A 25,777-nucleotide genomic window follows, 5' to 3' on the forward strand; every position below is an offset into this window, starting at 1 on the left:
CCTCCGTCCAATTTAGGAAAATAGGCTCAAAGTGCACGGTGGAAAAGTGGTTAGCACTGCTGCCTCACAGCACCAGGGACCCAGGTTCAATACTGGCCTTGGGTGATGGTCTGTGTGGAGTTTGCATGTTTTCTCGTGGGTTTTCTCCGGCTGCTCTGGTTTCCTCCCACACTCCAAAGGTGTGGGCCTGCTAAATGACCACTTAGTGTCAGGGTGGTTATCAGGGTAAATACGTGGAGTTATGGGGATAGGGCCTGGGTGGGATTGTTGTCCGTGTGGATTCGATGGGCCAAATGCTTCCTTCTGCACTGTAGGATTCTATGATTCTATAATCTTATAGAGGTCTATAAAATAATGAGAGACGTAGATCAGCTAGATAGTCAATATCCTTTCCCAATGGTCGGGGAAAACTAGAGGGCATAGGTTTAAGGTGAGAAGGGAGAGACACAAAAGGCTCCAGAGGGGCAATTCTTTCACTCAGAGGATGGTGACTGTTTGGAACGATGTAGTAGAAGAGGTGGGTACAATATTTTAAAAAGCATTTAGACATGGGCAAAATGGGTATAGAGGGATAAGGGCCAAATGTAGGCAATTGGGACTAGCTTAGTGTAAAAACTGGGCAGCATGGACACATTAGGCCGTAGGATCTGTCTCCATGCTGTAAACCTATGATATCTTTTGACTCTATGAAAGTTGGAGCTCCTTGTGTATAATCCAATAGTGCCTGTAAGGGATGGTGTGGGATCTGAAGTGATTCCAGCTCAGTTGGCTCCAGCTAGTGTAAAGGTGATTGAAGAAGAGAGAGGGTCACAGGGTCCTTTCTGCAGCTCTCAGTAACAGCAAGGTTGGAGGTTTTGCAGAATTATTTCTGAAACTTTTCTCTTACCTGAAGGTGGAGAGGTTGAGTTTGGAGGGTGTGATGGTGCTGTCCCATCAGCAGGTTGTGAGGGATTCTGAGGCGAAACCTGGACATTAACACCAAATACACATTTAGAAAACTGTGACACAGGTGTTTCAATGTGTAAGAGTATTAATGTTATTTCTCATTTTGGAAGGCGGTCACATCAAAACAGGAATCGGCCATTCAGCCTCCTGAACCTGTTCTATCTTTCATTGCAATCTCTGCTGATCTGTGACCTAACTCCACCCTAATACCTTTAGTTCACAAAAATCTGTCAATTTCAGATTTAAAATTAATAATTAAAAGCTCATCAGAAACAAAAGCTCGGATTGGAGCCTGGTTTCTCACCTCTCACAATCTTACTGATCCCGGATATGCAATAAGATCAGCCCTGCACCTGGGAAAGGCGCAAGGCTGATTATAGTCTTTAAATCTATGTAAGTACTGATTTAAATATAATTAGTGAGCAGGGACTCACTTGTCTTAATGGCCTCGATGGTGAAGGTGCTCACCAACGGGGATTTGACGCAATGGTCTTGCCGGTGAGACCGGAGGCCATAGAGGTCCTCCTGGTAGGCTGGGGTCATGGAGTGCCGTGCTAGCCTGGAACCTTGACAATGCGAGCCTGGCACTACCCACCAGGCACCCTGGAACTGCCCACTGGGCAATGCCGAGGGGGTGTGGCCTGAGGAAGTGGGGTCCAAGGGGGCAGGGCCTAAGAGGTTGGGGCTGTGGAGGGATCAGGGCCATGATGAGGCTGGGGCCTGAGGAACAGCAGATTGGGAGGATCTGCGCACTCTACGGTGGGGATTGGCTGGAAGGGGAGAAATGCACTCAGCAACCAGCAGCTGGCAACCATCCGCGGTGGCAATAGATGGGCTGGTCAGGAGAGTGTGATCGGCCAGGCTGAGGGGGGAGTAGGGGGAGGAGAGGGTTGTGATCATCCAGGTCAGGGGTGGAGTGCAATCGGGCAAAGGTGAGTGGGGTGTCAACATCCAGTGGGGTGGAGGAGGGCAATCAGCCAGGGAGGCTAGTGACCATGAGGGGGGGAGGCGGATGGCATCCAGAGGGGGGGTGCTGATTGACAGAATTCTCTGCCCTGTTGCACAGAACAGAGACATTTGCACATGCATGATTGCACCCACTCCTGCTGGCTTTTTGGCAAACTTAGGCACCGCCCCCTCCCCCTACTGGTGGGAAACAGATTGTGTATAATTGTTTGCAATTGTTTGTAAGCGGTGTAAGATATCATTTGTAGCTTTGCTACAAAAACAGATCTGAAACTCTGTCATTTACGTGCGCGTTTAGTGCTTAGAATTGTCTTGGTAAGATAGCCCTCTCTATATTTTTGACCAAGCTTTAAGCCACTTGTTCTAATATCTCTTTATGTGGCTCACTGTCAGATATTGCCTGATAGTACTCCAGGGGAGCACCTTGGGAGATTTTACAGCTTTAGGGATGCTATATAAATGAAAGCTGCTGTTGTTGTAAACAGTGAAGTCCCTATTGAAACAGACTGCACTGCAGCGTCTGTGGGAATGTTAGCTGCTGTGTTTCCATTTGTACCTGGTTTGCCTGGTCAGCGACACTGTTCACATCAGGCACGCCTTGTGCTGGATTGTTCCCTGCTTGAAGCTGTTCCCCTCCTCCATCTCCTCCTGCTTGTTGCTCGCTCTGTTTGAAACCACAAAGTAAAAATTGATTAGTTTGAATTTACTCATGAAGAATAGTTGATGTGGGCAGTCACAATTCAATTCACAGAATCCACAGATTTATTCATGTCAATAAAGCGAGTCAGTGCGAAGAAAAATTGGCTAAATTTTTTGGGCTTGTCTACACAATGGCGATGTGGAGATGCCGGCGTTGGACTGGGGTGGATACAGTTAGGAGTCTCACAACACCGGGTTAAAGTCCAACAGGTTCATTTGGAGCTTTTGGAGCGTCGCTCCTTCTTCAGGTGAGTGGAGTAGGGGAGGACTGCTCACTTGATGAAGGAGCAGCACTCTGAAAGCTCTTGGTTCCAGATAAACCTGTTAGACTTTAACCTGGTGTTGTGAGACTTCTTACTGTACACAACCGTATGACAGGCTTCAGTGAATGACAGGAGCTGCACCTGTCAGCAAGAGAGCTGCCCGAGTCCTGGGTCACTTCCTCTGCGTAAGGCCCGTGATGTTAAGTGCCGGTCAGACACTCTCCCGTGAACAAGGACGCTGAGAGAGGGGGGAGGTAAATCCCACCTTCCTGAGAGCTGCTAGTCAACCAGAGGGCAGCAGCTCATCATTGGGGTGGCACGGTGGCACAGTGGTTATGTGGGGTTACGGGGATAGAACCTGGGTGGGATTGTTATCGGTGCAGGCTCAATGGGCTGAATGGCCTCTCTCCGAACTACAGGGATTCTATGATTGCCATCAGCAGCATTGTGGGAATGGTGGCAACCACCAGGCAATGCATTTCCCAAAGGTCAGAGGTGAACAAGAGACCAATGCCACAGATCAGCCAGGGCAGGATGGGGGTCACAGAGGGGTGCTCCCGGCTGAGTGCAGGTCAGGAGGTTGGAATAAAGGGCGGGGGCTGGTTCTCAGTGTGCTGCCCTTCCCAATGCCCTCCCTTCGATCGGGAACCAAAGGCCTGACCTTGGGCGATTGCCCCAAGAAGTCCGCAACCCAATACGGCTTCCTGCAGAGCAGCTCCCCCGCCCGTCGCTGGTTCAAAACCAGCAGCAGGAGGGTAACCACCTGCCTTCCAGCACAACCCTCCCACCCTCCCACACATACCACCCCCCACCATGACACTCTCACTCCACACCACTCTCCCACACCATACCCCCACCCACTCCATACCCCCACCCACTCCATACCCCCACCCACTCCATACCCCCACCCACTCCATACCACCCCCCCACTCCATACCACCCCCCCACTCCATACCCCCACCCACTCCATACCACCCCCCACTCCACACCACCCCCCACACTCCATACCACCCCCCCACTCCATACCACCCCCCCACTCCATACCACCCCCCACTCCACACCACCCCCCACACTCCATACCACCCCCCCCACTCCATACCACCCCCCCACTCCATACCACCCCCCACTCCACACCACCCCCCACACTCCATACCACCCCCCCACTCCATACCAACCCCCCCACTCCATACCACCCCCCCACTCCATACCACCCCCCACTCCACACCACCCCCCACACTCCATACCACCCCCCCACTCCATACCACCCCCCCACTCCATACCACCCCCCACTCCACACCACCCCCCCCACTCCATACCACCCCCCACTCCACACCACCCCCCACACTCCATACCACCCCCCACACTCCATACCACCCCCCACACTCCATACCACCCCCCCTTCTCCATACTACCTCACCACGGCCCTCCCACCCTCCCCACTCCATACCACCTCACTTATATCTCGACCCTCACAATCTCCTCCCCCCTCCTCTATACCCGGCACACAACTTCATGGCTCTCCTCCTCATCTAATCCCCCTCGCCCCCGCCCCCCCCAGCACTGACCGTCCTTCCTTATCAGTACCTCCTGCAGCAGTCCACCTACCGCCTCTGCCTCTCTCCTCAGCCGCTCTCTTCTTTCCTCTGCCTCTCTCCTTTCCTGCTGGGCTCTCTGTTTGAAACCACAAGGTAAAAACTGAGTGGTTTGTTTGATTTTACTCACAAAGAATAATTGATGCGAGCAGTTACCTTCCGACTCGCAGAACCGCAGCGCTTTGTTTATGTCAATAAAGCCAGTCAGAAAACTGATGAGAGTTTGCGTGTTAGCCTCCACAGCCACGTGACAGGCCTGAGTGAATGATAGGAGTGACGGGAGCACTGCCCCGAGTCCTGGGTCACTTCCTCTGGATAAGGTCGGTGATATTATGTGCCGGCCTGACACTTGGAGTGGAGTTTTATCGGCACGTCTGCCCAAGGTTTGTATGATCCCTCCCGAGGCCAACGGGGAATGCCTTTCTCCGAGCCTTCCCCACCCCCGGATTTTGGGCAGGCATGCCAGTAAAACTCCAACCTTTGGGTGCAACTTTTCCAGCCCACTACACTGTTTAAAGTAAGATGTTTACTCATTAGTCACAAGTAAGGTTTACATTAACAGTGCAATGAAGTTACTGTGAAAATCCCCTAGTCGCCACACTCCAGCACCTGTTTGGGTGCACTGAGGGAGAATTTAGCGTGGCCATCACACCTAAACAGCACGTCTTTTGGACTGTGGGAGGAAACCGGAGCACCCGGAGGGAACCCATGCAGGAACAGGGCAAACGTGTCTGCACAGACAGTGACCCAAGCCAGGAATTGAATGTGGATCCCTGGCGCTGTGAGGCAGCAATGCTGACCACTGTGCCACCATGCAATGGAGCAGGGCGGGAGGTTTAGGCAGGAGGTCAAAAACGGGAATCGTGATCTTCCCAGGACGTTTTTTTTCTGACATCCCCCGGGCGAACAGAGTGAGGCTCATTACAACATTCATCAGGTCATTTAAATCCATTTAGCGAGCCCAGGGCACAATCATCCAGGCTCACCTGGATTTCTGACCTCTCCAGTTGTGGTCCTCACCAGCAGGGATCGCATTTGGTTCCCCAGCAACTGGGACCGGACATGATGGCCTCGCCTGGTGGGATTGCAGGCCACTGCGCACCCCCCTGGTGGTGTGGGGCAGTGGAGGGCACTGCCAGCCTGGCACCTAGGCAATGCCCACCAGGTACTGGGCAGTGCTGAGGGGGCAGGGCCTCACAGGGAGGGAGGGGGCCTGTAGGAGGCGAAGGAAGGGGGAACTCTGCATCAGGGAGTGGTGGCTGCTGTGGGGTCAGTGATCAGAGGCCGGGGCTGGCCATCGGGAGGCCGCACTTACTTTCAAATTCCTCAAGGGGTCTTGTAGAACGGAGGTGAAGAAAAATTTCTTCACCCAGAGAGTGGTGAATATGTGGAATTCACTACCACAGAATGTAGTTGAGGCCAAAACGTTGTCTGATTTCAAGAAGAAATTAGATATCACTCTTGGGGCTAAAGGGATAGGGGGGAAACGAGGGATTAGGATATTGAATTTGATGATCAGCCATGATCAAAATGAATGGTGGAGCAGGTTCCAATGGCCTACTCCTGCTTCTCATTTCTATATTTCTATCTACTCACCTCTCTCTTTTTTTTAATATATCGCCTGGCCTTCTCCATGTCACCTTCAGCGGCTCGCAAAGCTAATCGTGCTTCCCGAGTAGTGAATCCTTCATTCGCAAGGCAAACGACATCAACATCATCCAATCTCAATTTCTCCAATTGCGCTTCTGCCTAAATACAGATGGACAAGGAACAAGCAACTGCTTCAGCCAATTCACCCCTTTAATCACAGTAAACAATTGAATTTTAGTGCTGGTTTCTGGGTTTAGTACTTGTTCTGGCATTGACACCTTAACCGGAAAAGACCTGCTTTTCTTTACTATTGGCCAATTCCGCAATTGTAATTTTTTTTTAAACCAAAATGGACTTTGCATTTTCTTGCACCTTTCAGCTTAAACTATGCAAAAATGCCAATGTACATATGAAATGTGTTAGGAAAACAAAAGTAGTTTTAAGGGATTTTTACTTTTATTGGTAAACATTAGAAATAAGGCACTGTTTTAAATGTATTTAATTTAATGTTTCAGTGCTGGGAAAGTTAAAACCTATAGTTACATTCATATTGGACAAAGGTGTGTGCGTAGGGTTTGATTAAGTTCCAATTGTGTTTCTATTAAGCTTAGGGAGTGCTATGGAAATGAATAAAAGGCATATGGCTAAAAGCAAATTAATATGGATGCTGGATCCTGAATCACAAATAGAAAATCTCAGCAGATCTGACAGCATCTGTAGAGACAGAATAGAGCCAATGTTTTGAGTCTGGATGATCCTTTTAAGAATAGAAAAACTTTTAGGTTTTGATTTTAGCTGAGTAGATTGCACTTGGAGACAATACACTGGCAAGTGAGCATCTCTCGACTCTGCTGGAAAGATTGAACTTGGTTGGAGCTGCAAAGAGGCATGCTTCCCAGGGAATAAGTTACAATCCAGATAACCAGGGAATTGGGACAGAAAGAATATCTTAAGACAACTGAAGTTAAGAGAGCAGAGACCAAGGTGCTGGTTAGAAGAATTCAAAGAAGAGTAAACAGTGTGTTCTGGGTTAAAGAGAAAATTGCAGTAACCAGGTTTAAAGTGGAAAGGCAGACTTTAGAGGTAAATCAAAAGTTTGATGCCATTTTAATACAGTCTAGGAATTGAGAATTAAAGCAATTGTGAACAGTTTGTGCAGCAGTCAAAACAAAAAAAATCCTTAAGGTATAAAACCAGGACTGGATCTGCTGTTAAAAGTGAAGCAGAAGTTTTATTTAAAAGTGCCATTTGGAAAACCTGGACAGGATTTCAGAATGTAAACCTCGAATGAAAAGCATTATTGTGAACAAAGATTATAAAATATGTTTTTTTGGGAGCAGAATTTTGAAACTCTCACATGACTCTCGTTTGGGGATTCTGAGGAGAAATCCATAGACACTAATTTGAGTTCCGAGCAGTGTGTGATTATTTGACCACAGCCAATCTGTGTGCTTAAAGGGATTTTGTGTTAACGAGACCACTGGACTTTGTAATTTAAAAAAAGCCATTTTATGGGATTATGGGCATCACTGGCTATACCAGCATTTATTGCCCATCGACATTTCCGGACAAATGTGAGGTAATGCATTTTGAAAGGTCTAATACAGATAGGAAATGTACAGTAAATGGCAGAACCCTTAAGAGTATTGATAGGCAGAGGGATCTGGGTGTACAGGTACACAGGTCACTGAAAGTGGCAATGCAGGTGGAGAAGGTAGTCAAGGAGACATACAGTCTTCATTGGCCAGGGCATTGAGTTAAAAAATTGGCAGGTCATGTTACAGCTTTACAAAACCTTAGTTAGGCCGCATTTGGTTCAATTAGTGTTCAATTCTGGTGGCCACGCTACTAGAAAGATGAGGAGGCACTAGCTATGAGGAGAGGTTGGAGAAACTTGGTTTGTTCTCGCTGGAATGACAGAGGTTGAGTAGCGACCTGATGGAAGTCTGCAAGATTATGAGGGGCATGGACAGAGTGGATAGTCAGAAGCTTTCTCCCAGGGTGGAAGAGTCAATTACTAGGGGGCACAGGTTTAAGGTGCGAGGGTCAAGGTTTAAAGGAGATGTACGAGGCAGATTAGTACATCTGCTCATACTAATCTGGAGGTAGTGGAAGCAGATACGATAGTGAGTTTTAAGAGATGCCTGGACAAATACATGAATAGGATGGGAATAGAGGGATATGGTCCCCAAAACGGTGGGGGTTTTAGTTCAGTTGGGCAGTGTAGTCAGTGCAGGCTTGGAGGGCCAAAGGGCCTATTCCTGTGCTATAATTTTCTTTGTTCATAGTTGCCGTCTTGAGAAGGTGGTTGTGTGCTGCTGTCTTGAACTACTGCAGTCCTGAGATATAGGTACAGATATAGGTACACCCAGGGCTGTTAGTCAGGGAGTTCCAGGATTTTGACCCAGTGACAATGAAGGAACAGCGTTATATTTCCAAGTCAGGAGGGCAAATCACTTGGGGGGGACCTTCCAGGATTGGTGTTCCCGTGTATCTGGCGCTCCTGTCCTTCTAAACAGTAGTGGTTGTCAGTTTGGAAGATGCTGCTAAGTGTCGTTGGTGAGTTCCTGCACTGCATCTCATAGGTGGTACACATGCCTGCCACTGTTCTTCAGTGGTGGAGGGATTGAATGTTTGTGGATGGAGTAGCAATCAAACAAGCTACTTTGTCCTGGATGGAGTCAAGTTTCTTGAGTGTTGTTGGAGTTGCACTTACCCAAACAAGAGTGAAGAGCAAATATGTAAGGAAATTACAGATAGCTTCAAGAAAAATAGGGTTGTAATAGTAAGGGATTTTAACTGTCCCAACATTGACTGGGATAGCCATTGTATTAGGGGTTTGGATAGAGAGAAATTTGTTGAGTGTGTTCTGGAGGAATTTCTCATTCAGTATGGGGATGGTCTGACTAGCGAGGGGGCAAAACTTGAACTCCTTTTGGGAAATAATGATTGGAGATGCTGGCGTTGGACTGGAGTAGGCACAGTGTGTGCGGTACAGTGAAGTGCTGAGGTGTCTGTACTTGATGGAGATGTGTGTGTCCAAGAAAGCAAAGAATTCTGGAAAATAGTTTCACGGTGAGTCCGATGGTGGGATGGGACTTGCTGATGTCATCATATAGTTGTTTCAGTGATTGTTCGCCACGAGTCCAAACAAAGAAAATGTCATTGATGTATTTAGTTTGTAGCACCGGTTAAAGGTCCTGTGCGGTGAAGAGGTCTTGTTCGAACCTGTGCATGAAGATATTGGCATATTGAGGTACGTATTTGGTTCCCGTGGCTGTTCCATATGTCTGGATGAAGAACTGGTTGTTGAAGGTGAAGATATTGTGGTCCAGGATGAAGTGGGTGAGTTGTAGAATTGCGTCTAGAGATTGGCAGTTGTCGGCGTTGAGTACTGAGGCAGTTGCAGCAATGCTGTTGCTGTGGGGGATGTTGGTGTAGAGCGCTGAGACATCCATTGTGATGAGGAGTGTTCCTGGTTCAACTGCTCCATGGGTGCTGAGTTTCAGTGAGAAGTCCGTAGTGCTGTGACAGAAGCTGGGGGTTCTTTGTACGATGGGGTTCAGGATGTCTTTGATGTAGCCAGAGAGGCTCTTACACATTGCCTGAAGGATGGTCACCTCAGCACTTCACTGTACCGCAAGCCCGTGGAAAATCTCACGATACTCCACTTCTCCAGCTTCCACCCTAAACACGTTAAAGAAGCCCTTATGGACAAGCCCTCTGTATACATAGGATCTGCTCAGGTGAGGAGGATCGCAACAGATTCCTACAGGCATTGAATGACGCACTTGTAAGAACAGGATATGGCGTTTGACTCATTGATCAACAGTTCTGATGTGCCACAGCGAAAAACTGCACCAACCTCCTCAGAAGACAAACACGGGACATGGTGGACAGAGGACCCTCCATTGTTCAGTACTTCTCCGGAGCGGAAAAGCTACAACGTCTTCTCTGAGCCTTCAACATGTCATCGATGAAGATGAACATCTCGCCAAGGCCATCCCCACAACTCGACAGTCACCAGGCAGGAGTGTTCCCTTCCAGTTGGGGAACACTTCAGCAGTCAAAGGCATTCAGCCTCTGATCTTCGGGTTAGCATTTTCCAAGGCAGCCTTCAAGACACACGATGACGCAGAATCGCCAAACAGAAACTGATTGCTAAGTTCCACACACATGAGGACAGCCTCAACTGGGATCTCGGGTTCATGTCACACTATCTGTAACAAGGCTGGTAGAAGTTTGGAACCCTAGACGACTCGGTATACTGAGACCCTAGTCAAGAAGAAGAAGGAGGCACATGACATGCATAGGCAGCTGGGATCAAATGGATCCCTTGAAGAGTATAGACAGTGTAAGACTAGAGTTAAGAGAAATCAGGAGGGTAAAAAGGGGACGCAAGATTGTTTTAGAAGATAAGGCAAAGAGAAACTCAATGAGTTCTACAAATACATAAAGGGCAAAAGAGTAACTAGGGAGGGAGTAGGGCCTCTTAAGGATCAACAAGGTCATCTATGTGCAGATTCACAAGAGATGGGTGAGATCCTAAATGAATATTTCTCATAAGAACATAAGAAATAGGAGCAGGAGTAGGCCAACTAGCCCTTCGAGTCTGCCCCGCCATTCAATAAGATCATGGCTGATCTGTCATGGCTCAGTTCCACATTCCCGCCCTCTCCCTATAACCCTTAATCCCCTCTCTCATCAAAAACCCATCAACCCGCGTCTTAAAAATATTTAGCGAGGCAGCCTCCACCACTTCAACGGGCAGAGAATTCCAGAGATTCACCACCCTTTGAGTGAAGAAGTTCCTCCTCAACTCCGTTCTAAACCGCCCCCCTTTTATCTTGAGGCTGTGCCCCCTAGTCCTACTATCCTTTCTGAGCGGGAAGAGTCTCTCCACCTCTATCCTGTCCATCCCATTCATCATCTTATACGTCTCAATGAGATCTCCCCTCATTTTTCTAAACTCTAACGAGTACAAGCCTAATCTATTCAGCCTCTCCTCATAGCTCAACCCCCTCAACTCCGGCATCAGCCTAGTAAACCTCCTCTGCACTCCCTCCAAGGCTAAAATATCCTTGCGTAAGTACGGCGCCCAAAACATCAATATTTACTGTTGAGAAAAGCATGGATGTGAGGGAACTTGGGGAAATAAATAGTGATGTCTTGAGGAGTGTACATATTACAGAGAAGGAGGTGCTGGAAATCTCAGAGTGCATCAAGGTAGGTAAATCCCTGGGACCTGATGAAGTGTATCCCAGGTCATTGTGGGAGGTTAGGAAAAAATTTACAGGTCTCTTGGCAGAGATATCTGAATCATCGATAGTCACAGATGAGGTGTCTGAAGATTGGAGGGTGGCAAATATTGTGCCTTTGTTTAAGAAGGGCTTGCAGAAAAAGCCTGGGAAGTGCAGGTCAGTGAGCCTCACATCTGTGGTGGATAAGATGTTGGAAAGTATTTTGAGAGACCTACAGGCATTTAGAGAAGCAAGGATTGATTAGGGACAGTCAGCATGGCTTTGTGAGTGGAAAATCATGTCTCACAAATTTGATTGAATTTTTTGAAGGGGTAACCATGAAGGTAGATGAGGGCAGTGCAGTTGATGTTGTCTACATGGACTTTAGCAAGGCCTTTGACAAGGGACAGCATGGTAGGTTGTTGCATAAGGTTAAATCTCACGGGATCCAGGGTGAGGTAGCCAAATGGATACAAAATTGGCTTGATGACAGAAGACAGAGAGTGGTTGTAGAGAGTTGTTTTTCAAATTGGAGGCCTGTGACCAGTGGTGTACCTCAGGGATCGATGCTGGGTCCACTGTTATTTGTCATTTATGTTAATTATTTGGATGAGAATTTAGAAGGCATAGTTAGTAAGTTTGCAGATTACACCAAGATTGGTGGCATAGTGAAGAGTGAAGAAGGTTATCTAGGATTGCAACATGATCTTGATCTTGGCTAGTGGGCTGACAAATGGCAGATGCAGTTTAATTTAGACAAATGTGAGGTGATGAATTTTGGTAGATTGAACCAGTGCAGGACTTACTCAGTTAATGATAGGGCACTGGGGAGAGTTATAGAACAAAGAAATCTAGGGGTACATGTTCGTAGCTCCTTGAAAGTGGAGTCACAGGTGGACAAAATGGTGAAGAAGGTATTCAGCATGCTTGGTTTCATTGGTCGTAACATTGAATACAGGAGTTGGGACATCTTGTTGAAGTTGTACAAGACATTGGTAAGGCCACACTTGGAATACTGGACACCCTATTATAGAAAGGATATTATTAAACTAGAAAGAGTGCAGAAAAGATTTACCCGGATGCTACTGATGGTTTGAGTTATAAGGAGAGGCTAGATAGACTGGGAATTTTTTTCTCTACGAGTGCAGAAGGCTGAGGGGTGATCTTATAGAAGTCTATAAAATAATGAGGGGCATAGATCAACAGAAAGTCAATATCTTTTCCAAAAGCTCGGGGAGTCTAAAACTAGAGGGCATAAGTTCAAGGTGAGAGGTGAGAGATACAAAAGGGTCCAGAGGGACACTTTTTCACACAGAGGGTGGTGACGACCTGGAACAAACTGCCAGAGGTAGTGGTAGAGGTGGGAACAATTTTGTCTTTTACATAAGAACATAAGAACATAAGAAATAGGAGCAGGAGTAGGCCATCTAGCCCTTCGAGCCTGCCCCGCCATTCAATAAGATCATGGCTGATCTGTCGTGGCTCAGTTCCACTTTCCCGCCCTCTCCCCATAACCCTTAATCCCCTCTCTTATCAAGAACCCATCAACCCGCTTCTTAAAAATATTTAGCGAGGCAGCCTCCACCACTTCAACGGGCAGAGAATTCCAGAGATTCACCACCCTTTGAGTGAAGAAGTTCCTCCTCAACTCCGTTCTAAACCACCCCCCCTTTATCTTGAGGCTGTGCCCCCTAGTCCTACTGTCTTTTTTGAGCGGGAAGAGTCTCTCCACCTCTATCCTATCCATCCCATTCATCATCTTATACGTCTCAATGAGATCTCCCCTCATTCTTCTAAACTCTAACGAGTACAAGCCTAGTTTATTCAGCCTCTCCTCATAGCTCAATCCCCTCAACTCCGGTATCAGCCTAGTAAACCTCCTCTGCACTCCCTCCAGGGCCAAAATATCCTTGCGCAGGTGCGGCGCCCAAAACTGCACACAGTACTCCAGCTGCGGCCTCACCAATGCCCTATACAGCTGCAGCAAGACCTCCCTACTTTTATATTCAATCCCCCTCGCTATGAAGGCCAGCATCCCATTCGCCTTCCTGACCACCTGCTGCACCTGCAGGCTGGGTTTTTGCGACTCATGCACAAGGACCCCGAGGTCCCTCTGCACCGTCGCCTGCTGCAGTTTTTTGCCACGTAAGTAATAGTCCTTCCTACCATTCTTCCTACCAAAGTGGACCACCTCACACTTGCCAACATTAAATTCCATTTGCCATTTCCTGGCCCATTCGCCCAGCCTATCTAGATCCTTCTGCAGACTCTCCACACCCTCCGCACAATTTGCCTTTCCCCCAATCTTGGTGTCATCAGCAAATTTCGACACCCTGCACTCGGTTCCCTCCTCCAGATCATCTTTTAAAAGGCATTTAGACAGTTCCATGGGTAAGATAAGTATGGAGGGATATGGGCCAAATGTGGACAACTGGGACTAGCTTAAAAAAAAGGTGGCATGGACAAGTTGGGTGGAAGGGCCTGTTTCCATGCTGTAAACCTCAATGACTCTATTTCATTACACTCCTGACTTGTGTGTTATACATGTTAGACAGGCTTTGGGAGGTCAGGAGGTAAGATCCCCGCCAGAGGATTCCGAGCATCAGACCTGCTCTGGTAGCCACAGTATTTATATGGCTAATCTTCTCTCCTCTTGTAACAGACTCTTTAAAACCTGCCTCTTTTACCAAGCATTTGGTTACCTAGGTAGCTGGGTGGACCATCAATCAGTCCTGTGGGGTATTTTATTGTGTTAAAGACAAATGCCATTCTGGGTATAGTTGACGTTGAAACCCAAATCAGTTGGTCAAGGTGACAGCAGGTGTCCCAGCCTAATGCAGCCATCCACCTCTATCCCCACAGACCTCCAGCACTAAGGTGTGGGTAATTAGAGTGAACAAGATAAGGGAACAGCTGGAGCCATCGATTTTACGCTGAAATTGGAGACTTTACCTTCTTCAGCTCCCTCCAAGCGTCTTTCTCCATATTTTTGTGATAGAAATATACCCCCCAGAGTAAATTGAGCCTCAGGTACAATATCTTGTGACGCCCACTGTCATCCTGCAAAAAGAAAGGAGAGTTTTTCCCAGGTGAATTTGTTTGCACCCATTTCACTTCAAGCAGCTTCACAATGTGATATCAGAGAAGATTTGTCCTCCGAATCTAACCCCCCACACAATGCCCACTACCCTGATCTGACCTTACCCAACCCTGCCACTCTACCCACCACATACCCCCAACCCCCTCACCCACCCTGCTGCCTGACACACCCTAACCCCCTGACACACCCTAACCCCCTTACACACCCTAACCCCCTGACACACCCTAACCCCCTGACACACCCTAACCCCCTGACACACCCTAACCCCCTTACACACCCTAACCCCCTCACCCACCCTGCTGCCTGACACACCCTAACCCCCTTACACACCCTAACCCCCTTACACACCCTAACCCCCTTACACACCGTAACCCCCTTACACACCCTAACCCCCTTACACACCCTAACCCCCTCACCCACTCTGCTGCCTGACACACCCTAACCCCCTTACACACCCTAACCCCCTTACACACCCTAACCCCCTCACCCACTCTGCTGCCTCACACACCCTAACCCCCTTACACACCCTAACCCCCTTACACACCCTAACCCCCTGACACACCCTAACCCCCTGACACACCCTAACCCCCTGACACACCCTAACCCCCTGACACACCCTAACCCCCTGACACACCCTAACCCCCTGACACACCCTAACCCCCTTACACACCCTAACCCCCTTACACACCCTAACCCCCTTACACACCCTAACTCCCATACACACCCTAACCCCCTTACACACCCTAACCCCCTGACACACCCTAACCCCCTTACACACCCTAACCCCCTTACACACCCTAACCCCCTCACCCACTCTGCTGCCTGACACACCCTAACCCCCTTACACACCCTAACCCCCTTACACACCCTAACCCCCTTACACACCCTAACCCCCGACACACCCTAACCCCCTGACACACCCTAACCCCCTTACACACCCTAACCCCCTTACACACCCTAACTCCCTTACACACCCTAACCCCCTTACACACCCTAACCCCCTTACACACCCTAACCCCCTTACACACCCTAACCCCCTTACACACCCTAACCCCCTGACACACCCTAACCCCCTTACACACCCTAACCCCCTTACACACCCTAACCCCCTCACCCACTCTGCTGCCTGACACACCCTAACCCCCTTACACACCCTAACCCCCTTACACACCCTAACCCCCTGACACACCCTAACCCCCTTACACACCCTAACCCCCTTACACACCCTAACCCCCTCACCCACCCTAACCCCCTTACACACCCTAACCCCCTTACACACCGTAACCCCCTTACACACCCTAACCCCCTCACCCACCCTAACCCCCTTACACACCCTAACCCCCTTACACACCCTAACCCCCTCACCCACTCTGCTGCCTGACACACCCTAACCCCCTTACACACCCTAACCCCCTTACACACCCTAACCCCCTTACACACCCTAACCCCCTGACACACCCTAACCCCCTGACACACCCTAACCCCCTCACCCACTCTGCTGCATGACACACCCTAACCCCCTTACACACCCTAACCCCCTCACCCACCCTAACCCCCTTACACACCCTAACCCCCTTACACACCCTAACCCCCTCACCCACCCTAACCCCCTTACACACCCTAACCCCCTTACACACCCTAACCCCCTCACCCACTCTGCTGCCTGACACACCCTAACCCCCTTACACACCCTAACCCCCTTACACACCCTAACCCCCTGACACACCCTAACCCCCTTACACACCCTAACTCCCTTACACACCCTAACCCCCTTACACACCCTAACCCCCTCACCCACCCTAACCCCCTTACACACCCTAACCCCCTGACACACCCTAACCCCCTTACACACCCTAACCCCCTTACACACCCTAACCCCCTTACACACCCTAACTCCCTTACACACCCTAACCCCCTTACACACCCTAACCCCCTCACCCACCCTAACCCCCTTACACACCCTAACCCCCTTACACACCCTAACCCCCTTACACACCCTAACCCCCTGACACACCCTAACCCCCTTACACACCCTAACCCCCTTACACACCCTAACCCCCTGACACACCCTAACCCCCTTACACACCCTAACCCCCTTACACACCCTAACTCCCTTACACACCCTAACCCCCTTACACACCCTAACCCCCTCACCCACCCTAACCCCCTTACACACCCTAACCCCCTGACACACCCTAACCCCCTTACACACCCTAACCCCCTTACACACCCTAACTCCCTTACACACCCTAACCCCCTTACACACCCTAACCCCCTTACACACCCTAACCCCCTTACACACCCTAACTCCCTTACACACCCTAACCCCCTTACACACCCTAACCCCCTCACCCACCCTAACCCCCTTACACACCCTAACCCCCTTACACACCCTAACCCCCTCACCCACCCTAACCCCCTTACACACCCTAACCCCCTTACACACCCTAACCCCCTTACACACCGTAACCCCCTTACACACCCTAACCCCCTTACACACCCTAACTCCCTTACACACCCTAACCCCCTTACACACCCTAACCCCCTCACCCACTCTGCTGCCTGACACACCCTAACCCCCTTACACACCCTAACCCCCTTACACACCCTAACCCCCTGACACACCCTAACCCCCTTACACACCCTAACTCCCTTACACACCCTAACCCCCTTACACACCCTAACCCCCTCACCCACCCTAACCCCCTTACACACCCTAACCCCCTGACACACCCTAACCCCCTTACACACCCTAACCCCCTTACACACCCTAACTCCCTTACACACCCTAACCCCCTGACACACCCTAACCCCCTTACACACCCTAACCCCCTAACACACCCTAACCCCCTTACACACCCTAACCCCCTTACACACCCTAACTCCCTTACACACCCTAACCCCCTGACACACCCTAACCCCCTTACACACCCTAACCCCCTTACACACCCTAACTCCCTTACACACCCTAACTCCCTTACACACCCTAACTCCCTTACACACCCTAACCCCCTTACACACCCTAACTCCCTTACACACCCTAACCCCCTGACACACCCTAACCCCCTTACACACCCTAACCCCCTCACCCACTCTGCTGCCTGACACACCCTAACCCCCTTACACACCCTAACCCCCTTACACACCCTAACCCCCTTACACACCCTAACCCCCGACACACCCTAACCCCCTGACACACCCCTACCCCCTTACACACCCTAACCCCCTTACACACCCTAACCCCCTTACACACCCCTACCCCCTTACACACCCTAACCCCCTTACACACCCTAACCCCCTCACCCACTCTGCTGCCTGACACACCCTAACCCCCTTACACACCCCTACCCCCTTATACACCCTACCCCCCTCACCCACTCCCTTACACACCCTATCCCCTCCCCACCCACCCTATCCCCTTACACACCCTGCCCCCCACCCAGCCTACCCCCTTACCCTTCCTACCTCTCTCACCCACCCTACCCGCTTACACACCCTACCCCCTCACCCACCCTTCCCTTTAATACCCTACCCCCCTCACCCACCCTTCCCTTTAATACCCTACCCCCCTCACCCACCCTACCCCCTTACATACGAGGAACAAAGAACAGCACAGGAAACAGGCCCTTCGGCCCTACAAGCCCGTGCCACCCATTTTAACACTCAGTGAGTGCCTTATTCGAGTCTTACGTCGCTCATCGACGTTTTTGTCAACCTCTAGTGGAACCCACAATAAAGGCGGGGGGGGGGGGGGAGTTTAGGGAATTATATGTGCGGCAGATTAAGGGAGATCCAATTAAGGGACAATTTATTGACGCCAATCAGCCTAAAAAGCACGTTTTTGGAATGTGGGAGGAAACCCTACCCCCTCACCTACCCTACCCCCTCACCTACCCTTCCCCCCTCACCCACCTTCCCCCTTAAACACCCTACCTCCCTCACCCACCTCCTTAGACTCTCTACCTCACCCACCCTACCTCCTTACACACCCTACCCCCCCCGCACCCACCCTGCTCCCTTACACACCTTACCCCCCTCACCCACCCTACCCCCTTATACTCTCTACGCCCCTCACCCACCCTACCCCCTTACACTCCCTGCCCCCCTCACCCACCCTACCATTTATCTACCTGACTCTCTTACCCACACCTTCCCTCCATCGCTTTTCAATCAAGCTTTGGGGCAACGAGACGCTTCACTGACCAGAATACGCTGGTCTTTCCCTGACGATCCGGTGACACAAAGAAGCAATTCCACTTCGGTCAAGCTCAGCATTTTGGGAGAAGCCAGGATCAGAAATCCCGGCCAGGAATGCAGAGTTCAGGTACGGCATGGGAAAGCAGGAGCGGAACAGCAATGTAATGGTGATAGTTGCTCCTCGGAAGATTCAGGCCGATATGTTTTGGGTAAAGTGGGAAATCACGTTGCGGCAATATAAAACCTTGGCTAGGCTGCATTTGGAGTATTGCGTGCGGTTCTGGTCACCACACTATCAGAAGAACATAGAAGCTTTGGAGAGAGTGCATAGAAGGTTCACCGGGAGGTTTCCTGGTCTCGAGGGCATCGGCTAAGAGGAGAGGTTGGATAAACTAGGATTGTTTTCACTGGAAATACGGAGGCTGAGGGGAGACCTGCTGGAGGGCCACAAAATCATGAGAGGCATGGACAGGGTGGAGAGTCAGGGGCTTTTACCCAGGTGGAAGTGTCAATTATAAGGGTGCACAGGTTCAAGGCAAAGGGGGGAAGCTTAAGGGAGGTGTGCGGGGAACGTTTTTCATGCAGAGTGGTGGGTGCCTGGAACGCGCTGCCAGACAAGCTGGAGGAAGCAGGCACTTTAGCAACATTTAAGAGACACCTGGATGGATACATGAATAGGGCGGGGATAGGGTGGTACAGATCGAGTAAGGGCAGAAGGTAGTTTTTTCAGTTTTATTAGGGCATCATGATCAGCACGGTCTTGGAGGGCCGAAGGGCCTGCTCCTGCGCTGTACTTCTCTTTGTTTTTTGTTCTTTGATTTGGTAATTTTAAACTTGACAGGTTCCTGGGATAAGGCGTGTTGGGAGTGAGAAAAGGTTGCACAGGCTGGGATTGTATCCATAGAGGTTTGGAAAGATGACGGGTGATCTAATTGAAACGTATAAAATCCTGAAGGGACTTGACAGGGTGGAGGCTAAAAGGGCGTTTAAAGTTAAAGTTTATTTATTGGTCACAAGTAAGGCTTACATTAACACTGCAATGAAGTTACTGTGAAATTCCCCTAGTCGCCACACTCAGGCACCTGTTCAGGTCAAAGCACCTAACCAGCACGTCTCTCAGAATGTGGGATGAAACCGGAGCATCCAGAGGAAACCCACGCAGACATGGGGAGAACATGCAGACTCCACACAGACAGTGACCCAAGCTGGGAATTGAACCCGGGTCCCTGGCGCTGTGGGGCACTAGTGCTAACGAGTGTGCCACCATGCCACCCATTTCTCCTTGTCAAGGGACTAAAACTAGGCAGACGTGAAAGTGGAGTTGAGACCACAATCAGATCAGCCTTGATCTTACTGAATGGCTGACATCAAGGGCTGAATGGCCTAATCCTGCCCTTAATTTATCTTCATTAACCAGAGTATGTTTAAAAAAGTAGACACAGTAATTTGGCATAAACTTATTATTAAGTTGAAATAGCAATAAAAAGCACATCAGGATTCTCTCTAAGAAATCTCACAACACCAAGTTAAAGTCCAACAGGTTATTTGATAGCACAAGCTTTCAGAGCACTGCTTCTTCATTACTTGAGTCGCTACTCACCTGATGAAGGGGCAGCGCTCCAAAAGCTCATGTTACCAAATAACCTGTTGGACCTTAACCTGGTGTTGTGAGACTTCCTACTATGCCCACCCCAGCCCAACACCAGCATCTCCACATCGAGGATTCCCTCTAAATACACCACTGGAAAAAAACAAATGTTGAATTTGCCAAAAAGGCTCAAATCTAAATGATGAATAAATTAAAGATATTATCAAGCAACCTGTAAGTTGAGGCTGATTGTCAAGGTGCCATACCCAGGTAAATAGGAAACTCTTGCAAACAAAATATCAACCAACCTCTAGTCGTTGAAGACGTTCTCCATTTTCTCCAAAACATTTGTTGAAATACTCCTGAGCTTTTTCTAACCTTTTCTTTGCATCATTGAGACAATCAATTTTCTCCAGCTGAAGGCAGCACCAGGTTACATCCAGGTTCAGCACTCCATAGTTGTCAATGCTGTTGAGATGTCCTTCATCGCATTCGCTGTAAAAGCAAGCAGTACATCAAAGCACTGAAAACAGAGAGTTCCAACCTTTCCCTTATCTCCCGAATGATGTGACTTTCCTGCTACACAGGGAAGGTTGATTTGGACTGAAATTACAGCACTTTTCACTGAGAGGAGAGACTGATCTCCTGGCTTCTTAACCTACCAACACGTATTTATACCAAATGAACAAATGATTTCAGCTATGAAGAGAGGCTGGTTAGGCTGGGGCTTTTTCCTTCGAGCAGAGAAGGCTGTGGGGGTGGGGGGGGTGATGGGTGGGTTGTGGATTGAGGTGGTTCAAAATTATGAGGGACATAGATAGAGTAGATAGGAAGGAACCTTTCCCCTGAGCAGAGGGATCAATATCCAGGGGGTGAAAATTTAAGGTAGAGGGGATTTGAGGAAAAGCTTTCTCACCCAGGGGGTGGTAGGAATCTGGAACTCACTGCCTGAAAGGGTAGTAGAAGCGGAACCGTCACAACATTTAAGAAGCATTTAGATGAGCACTTGAAACACCATAGCATACAAGGCTAAGGAACAAGTGCTGGAAAATGGGATTAGAATAGATAGATGCTTGATGGCTGGTGCAGACATGATGGGCCTAAGAGCCACTTTCTGTGCTGTACCACTCTAAAGTTTATTTATTTATTAGTTATCACAAGTAGGCTTATATTCACAAGATGATGAAATTACTGTGAAAATCCTCTAGTTGCCACACTCCGGCACCTGTCTGGGCACACTGAGCGAGAATTTAACATGGTCAATTCACCTAACCCACACATCTTTGGACTGTGAGAGGAAACCAGAGCACCTGGAGGAAACCCAAGCAGACACGAGGAGAATGTGCAAACTCCACACAGACAGTGACCCAAGCTGGGAATCGAACCCAGGTCCCTGGAGCTTTGAGACAGCAGTGCTAACCACTGTGCCACAGTGCTATGACTCAATGGCTCTGTTCAAAGTGATGGTGGAATTTGTCACAGGCTCAGCTCTGAAGAATGCCAATGTTATTACATTTGTAATAAATTAGATTTTTGTAACTTCAGGAATACTTTTACTGTGAAACACTCATGAGCTTGTGACAGGGTCCCATTCATTGTCCTGTTCTTACAACCTTTGGCTTCTCTCTGCTTGCTCAGAAAGCCGTGGTGAAGATAATATTAATAAATTTCAATGTTGATCAGGTTTAAAAAAAATACTTTCCATGTACCAAGAAATAAAAATGAGAAAATCCATCACCTGAATTTATTTTCTGCGAAATCTAAAAACTTGAGTGCTTCTTTATAATTGCTTTCCTTCATTTTGGACCGGCCTACCTCATGTAGGATCAGGGCTTCCAGAATAACCTGTCCCAAAATAAATACAAAGGACAAATTAACAAAGCAGGTCCAATTGGGAAGGCTTCACAGAAACTTACAGTGCAGAAGGAGGTCATTCAGCCCATCGAGTCTACACCATTCACAATTTCACCCAGCCCTATCCCCATAACCCCATGTATTTACCCTAGCTAACCCCCCCCCCCCATGACACTAAGGGGCACTTCAGCACGGCCAATCCATCTAACCCACACATCTTTGGCACGTGGGAGGAGACCAGAGCACTCAGAAGAAACTCACACAGACACGGGGAGAATGTGCAACCTCCCCTCAGACAGTAATCCGAGCTGAGAATCAAACCCGGGTCCCTGACACTGTGAAGCAGCATTGCTAACCACTGTGCTACCGTGCCATCCCTTTAAAATATTGTCTGATTGTGGCTCAACAGGTTTCACTCTCAGCAATCAACCAGAAGGCTGTAAGCTTAAGATGTCACTCCAGAGATTTCTGTGCAATGCAGAAGGCATACTTCACTGTCAGAGACGTCATCTTTGATTAAGATTTGATTTGATTTATTATTTTCTTGCACGCTATACAGACAAAGCATACCGTTCATAGAGAAGGAAGTGAGAGATTGCAGGATGTAGGGTTACAGACATAGCTAGAGTGCAGAGAAAGATCAACTTAATGCAAGGTAAATCCATTCAAAAGTCTGACAGCAGCAGGGAAGAAGCTGTTCTTCAGTTGGTTGGTACGTGACCTCAGACTTTTGCATCTTTTTCCCGAAGGAAGACGATGGAAGACAGAATGTCCGGGGTGTGTGGGGTCCTTAACTATGCTTTGCCGAGGCAGTGGGAAGTGTAGACAGAATCAATGGATGGGAGACTGGTTTGCGTGATGGACTGGGCTACATTCATGACATGTGGCCTTAAACCGACACCTTTCTTGCCCTTTTAGGTGGATGTAAAAGGTCCCATTGCACTGTTCTGTCTTTCTCCCCAGTGACACAATCAATATTTATCTCTCAATCAGCATCATTATAAAACACATTATCTGATCATTAGTGGTGTTTGGAGGTTGTTCTTGGTTGCTTGCTCTGTGCAAATTTGCTGCTCTACCTTCTGGTGTTTTCTGATTCTGTATAGTTCGAAGGGGTAGCCGAGAATTAATCATTGAACCATAGCAAGGTTACAGCACACAAGGAGGCCATTCAGCTCATCTTGTTCCATGTCAGCCCAAGGACACCCACTTAATCCCACTTTAGGAAACATAGGTTGGACTAGGAGATTACAGGGATTGGGAACGTCCGAAATGTGGAGTTTTTTCAAGGAGCAGCTACTGCGAGTCTGTGATAGGTATGTCCCTGTCAGGCAAGGTGGAATTGGTAAGGCTAGGGAACCGTGGTGCACCAAAAAAGTTGATTCGCTGGTTAAAAAGAAAAAGGAGGCTTATGTTCGGATGAGACGTGAGCACTCGGATAGTGCACTAGAGAGCTTTAGATTGGCTAGGAGGGAGTTGAAGAGCGAGCTAAGAAGGGCTAAAAGAGGACATGAGAAGACTTTGGCTGATAGGGTTAAGGAGAATCCTAAGGCGTTCTATAGGTATGTCAAGAACAGCAGGTTGGTTAGGGCAAGGTTAGGGCCAGTTATAGACGGCAGAGGGAAGTTATGTGTGGAACCGGAGGAGATTGGTGAAGCATTGAACCAATATTTCTCTTCGGTGTTCACGCAGGGGGACATGGATATAGCTGAGGAGAACACTGGGTTGCAGGGGAGTAGAATTGACAGTGTTACAGTTGATAAGGAGGATGTGCTGGATATTCTGGAGGGTCTGAAAATAGATAAGTCCCCTGGTCCGGATGGGATTTACCCCAGGATTCTCTGGGAGGCAAGAGAAGTGATTGCAGAGCCTCTGGCTCTGATCTTCAGGTCGTCGTTGGCCTCTGGTATAGTACCGGAAGATTGGAGGTTAGCGAATGTTGTCCCATTGTTTAAGAAGCGGAACAGAGACTTCCCCGGGAATTATAGACCGGTGAGTCTCACTTCTGTTGTGGGCAAGGTTTTAGAAAAAATTATTAGGGATAGGATTTATAGTTATTTGGAGAGTAATGAATTGATTAGAGGTAGTCAGCATGGTTTTGTAGCGGGTAGGTCGTGCCTTACTAACCTTATTGAGTTTTTTGAGAAAGTGACCAAAGAGGTGGATGGGGGTAAGGCAGTGGACGTGGTGTATATGGATTTTAGTAAGGCGTTTGATAAGGTTCACCATGGTAGGCTTCTGCAGAAAATGCAGATGTATGGGATTGGGGGTGATCTAGGAAATTGGATCAGGAATTGGCTAGCAGATAGGAGACAGAGGGTGGTGGTTGATGGTAAATATTCATCATGGAGTTCAGTTACAAGTGGTGTGCCTCAGGGATCTGTGTTGGGGCCACTGCTGTTTGTGATTTTTATTAATGATCTGGATGAGGGTACAGTTGGGTGGATCAGTAAATTTGCTGATGACACCAAAGTCGGAGGTGTGGTAGATAGTGAGGAAGGGTGTCATAGTTTGCAGGAAGACTTAGACAGGTTGCAGAGCTGGGCCGAGAGGTGGCGGATGGAGTTTAATGCAGAGAAATGTGAGGTAATTCACTTTGGTAGGAATAACAGATGTGTTGAGTATAGGGCTAACGGGAAGACTTTGAATAGTGTGGAGGAGCAGAGGGATCTAGGTGTATGTGTACATAGATCCCTGAAAGTTGGGAATCAAGTAGATAAGGTTGTTAAGAAGGCATACAGTGTCTTGGCGTTTATTGGTAGGGGGATTGAATTTAGGAGTCGTAGCGTTATGTTGCAACTGTACACAACTCTGGTGCGGCCGCACTTGGAGTATTGTGTGCAGTTCTGGTCCCCACATTACAGGAAGGATGTGGAGGCTTTGGAGAGGGTGCAGAGGAGGTTTACCAGGATGTTGCCTGGTATGGAGGGGAGATCCTATGAGGAGAGGCTGAGGGATTTGGGGTTGTTTTCGCTGGAAAGAAGGCGGCTAAGAGGGGATCTTATTGAAACATATAAGATGATTAGAGGTTTAGATAGGGTGGATAGTGATAGCCTTTTTCCTCTGATGGAAAAATCTAGCACGAGGGGGCATGGCTTTAAACTAAGGGGGGGTAGTTATAGGACAGATGTCAGGGGTAGGTTCTTTACCCAGAGGGTGGTGAGGGATTGGAATGCCCTGCCTGCTGCAGTTGTAAATGCGCCTAGTTTGGGGGCGTTTAAGAGGTCTGTGGATAGGTTTATGGACGAAAAGGGATTGGTTTAGGTTAGTGGGTCATTGTTGTTTTTTTTTAACTGGTCGGCGCAACATCGTGGGCCGAAGGGCCTGTTCTGCACTGTAATGTTCTATGTTCTATGTTCTATGTTCCTGCACTCAACTTAAAGCTCTTTATAGAATAGAACCAGAGGGTCATGGTAGGTTGGTTGTAAACGTTAAGGCTCATGGAATACAAGGAAGGTATCTAGATGGATTGATAACTGGCTTGGTAATCGGAGACAGAGAGTAGTAGTGGAAGGGTCTTTTTCTAGCTGGAGGTCGGTCACTAGTGGTGTGCCGCAGGGCTCAGTACTGGGACCTCTTCTATTTCTAATATATATAAATGGCTTGGAAGAGGGAGTACGTGGTGTGATCAGCAAATTTGCAGATGACACTAAGATGGCTGGATTGGCGGGCAGTGAGGAGCAGTGTCTGGCAATACAGCGGGATATTGATAGGCTGGTTGATTGGGCAGATAAATGGCAGGT

At 48.7% G+C, this 25,777-nt stretch overlaps 1 protein-coding gene across 1 annotated transcript in view; it reads right to left on the reverse strand.

The window, feature by feature from the left end:
* Window positions 1-25,777, reverse strand: part of LOC145359897 (uncharacterized) — an 89,041-nt gene that overhangs the window by 30,019 nt on the left and 33,245 nt on the right. The window contains exons 7-13 of the mRNA XM_080214743.1: window positions 21,919-22,025; window positions 20,489-20,675; window positions 14,248-14,355; window positions 6,062-6,214; window positions 4,479-4,544; window positions 2,468-2,575; window positions 887-965 (exon numbers count right to left, since the gene is read on the reverse strand). Of these exons, the coding sequence (XP_080070869.1) occupies window positions 887-965; window positions 2,468-2,575; window positions 4,479-4,544; window positions 6,062-6,214; window positions 14,248-14,355; window positions 20,489-20,675; window positions 21,919-22,025 (808 nt within the window). The remainder of the gene's footprint in view (window positions 1-886; window positions 966-2,467; window positions 2,576-4,478; window positions 4,545-6,061; window positions 6,215-14,247; window positions 14,356-20,488; window positions 20,676-21,918; window positions 22,026-25,777) is intronic.

The sequence above is a fragment of the Carcharhinus amblyrhynchos genome, chromosome 2 (genome assembly GCF_965287045.1).
Source record: "Carcharhinus amblyrhynchos chromosome 2, sCarAmb.v2.hapA, whole genome shotgun sequence".
Lineage (NCBI taxonomy): Eukaryota > Metazoa > Chordata > Chondrichthyes > Carcharhiniformes > Carcharhinidae > Carcharhinus > Carcharhinus amblyrhynchos.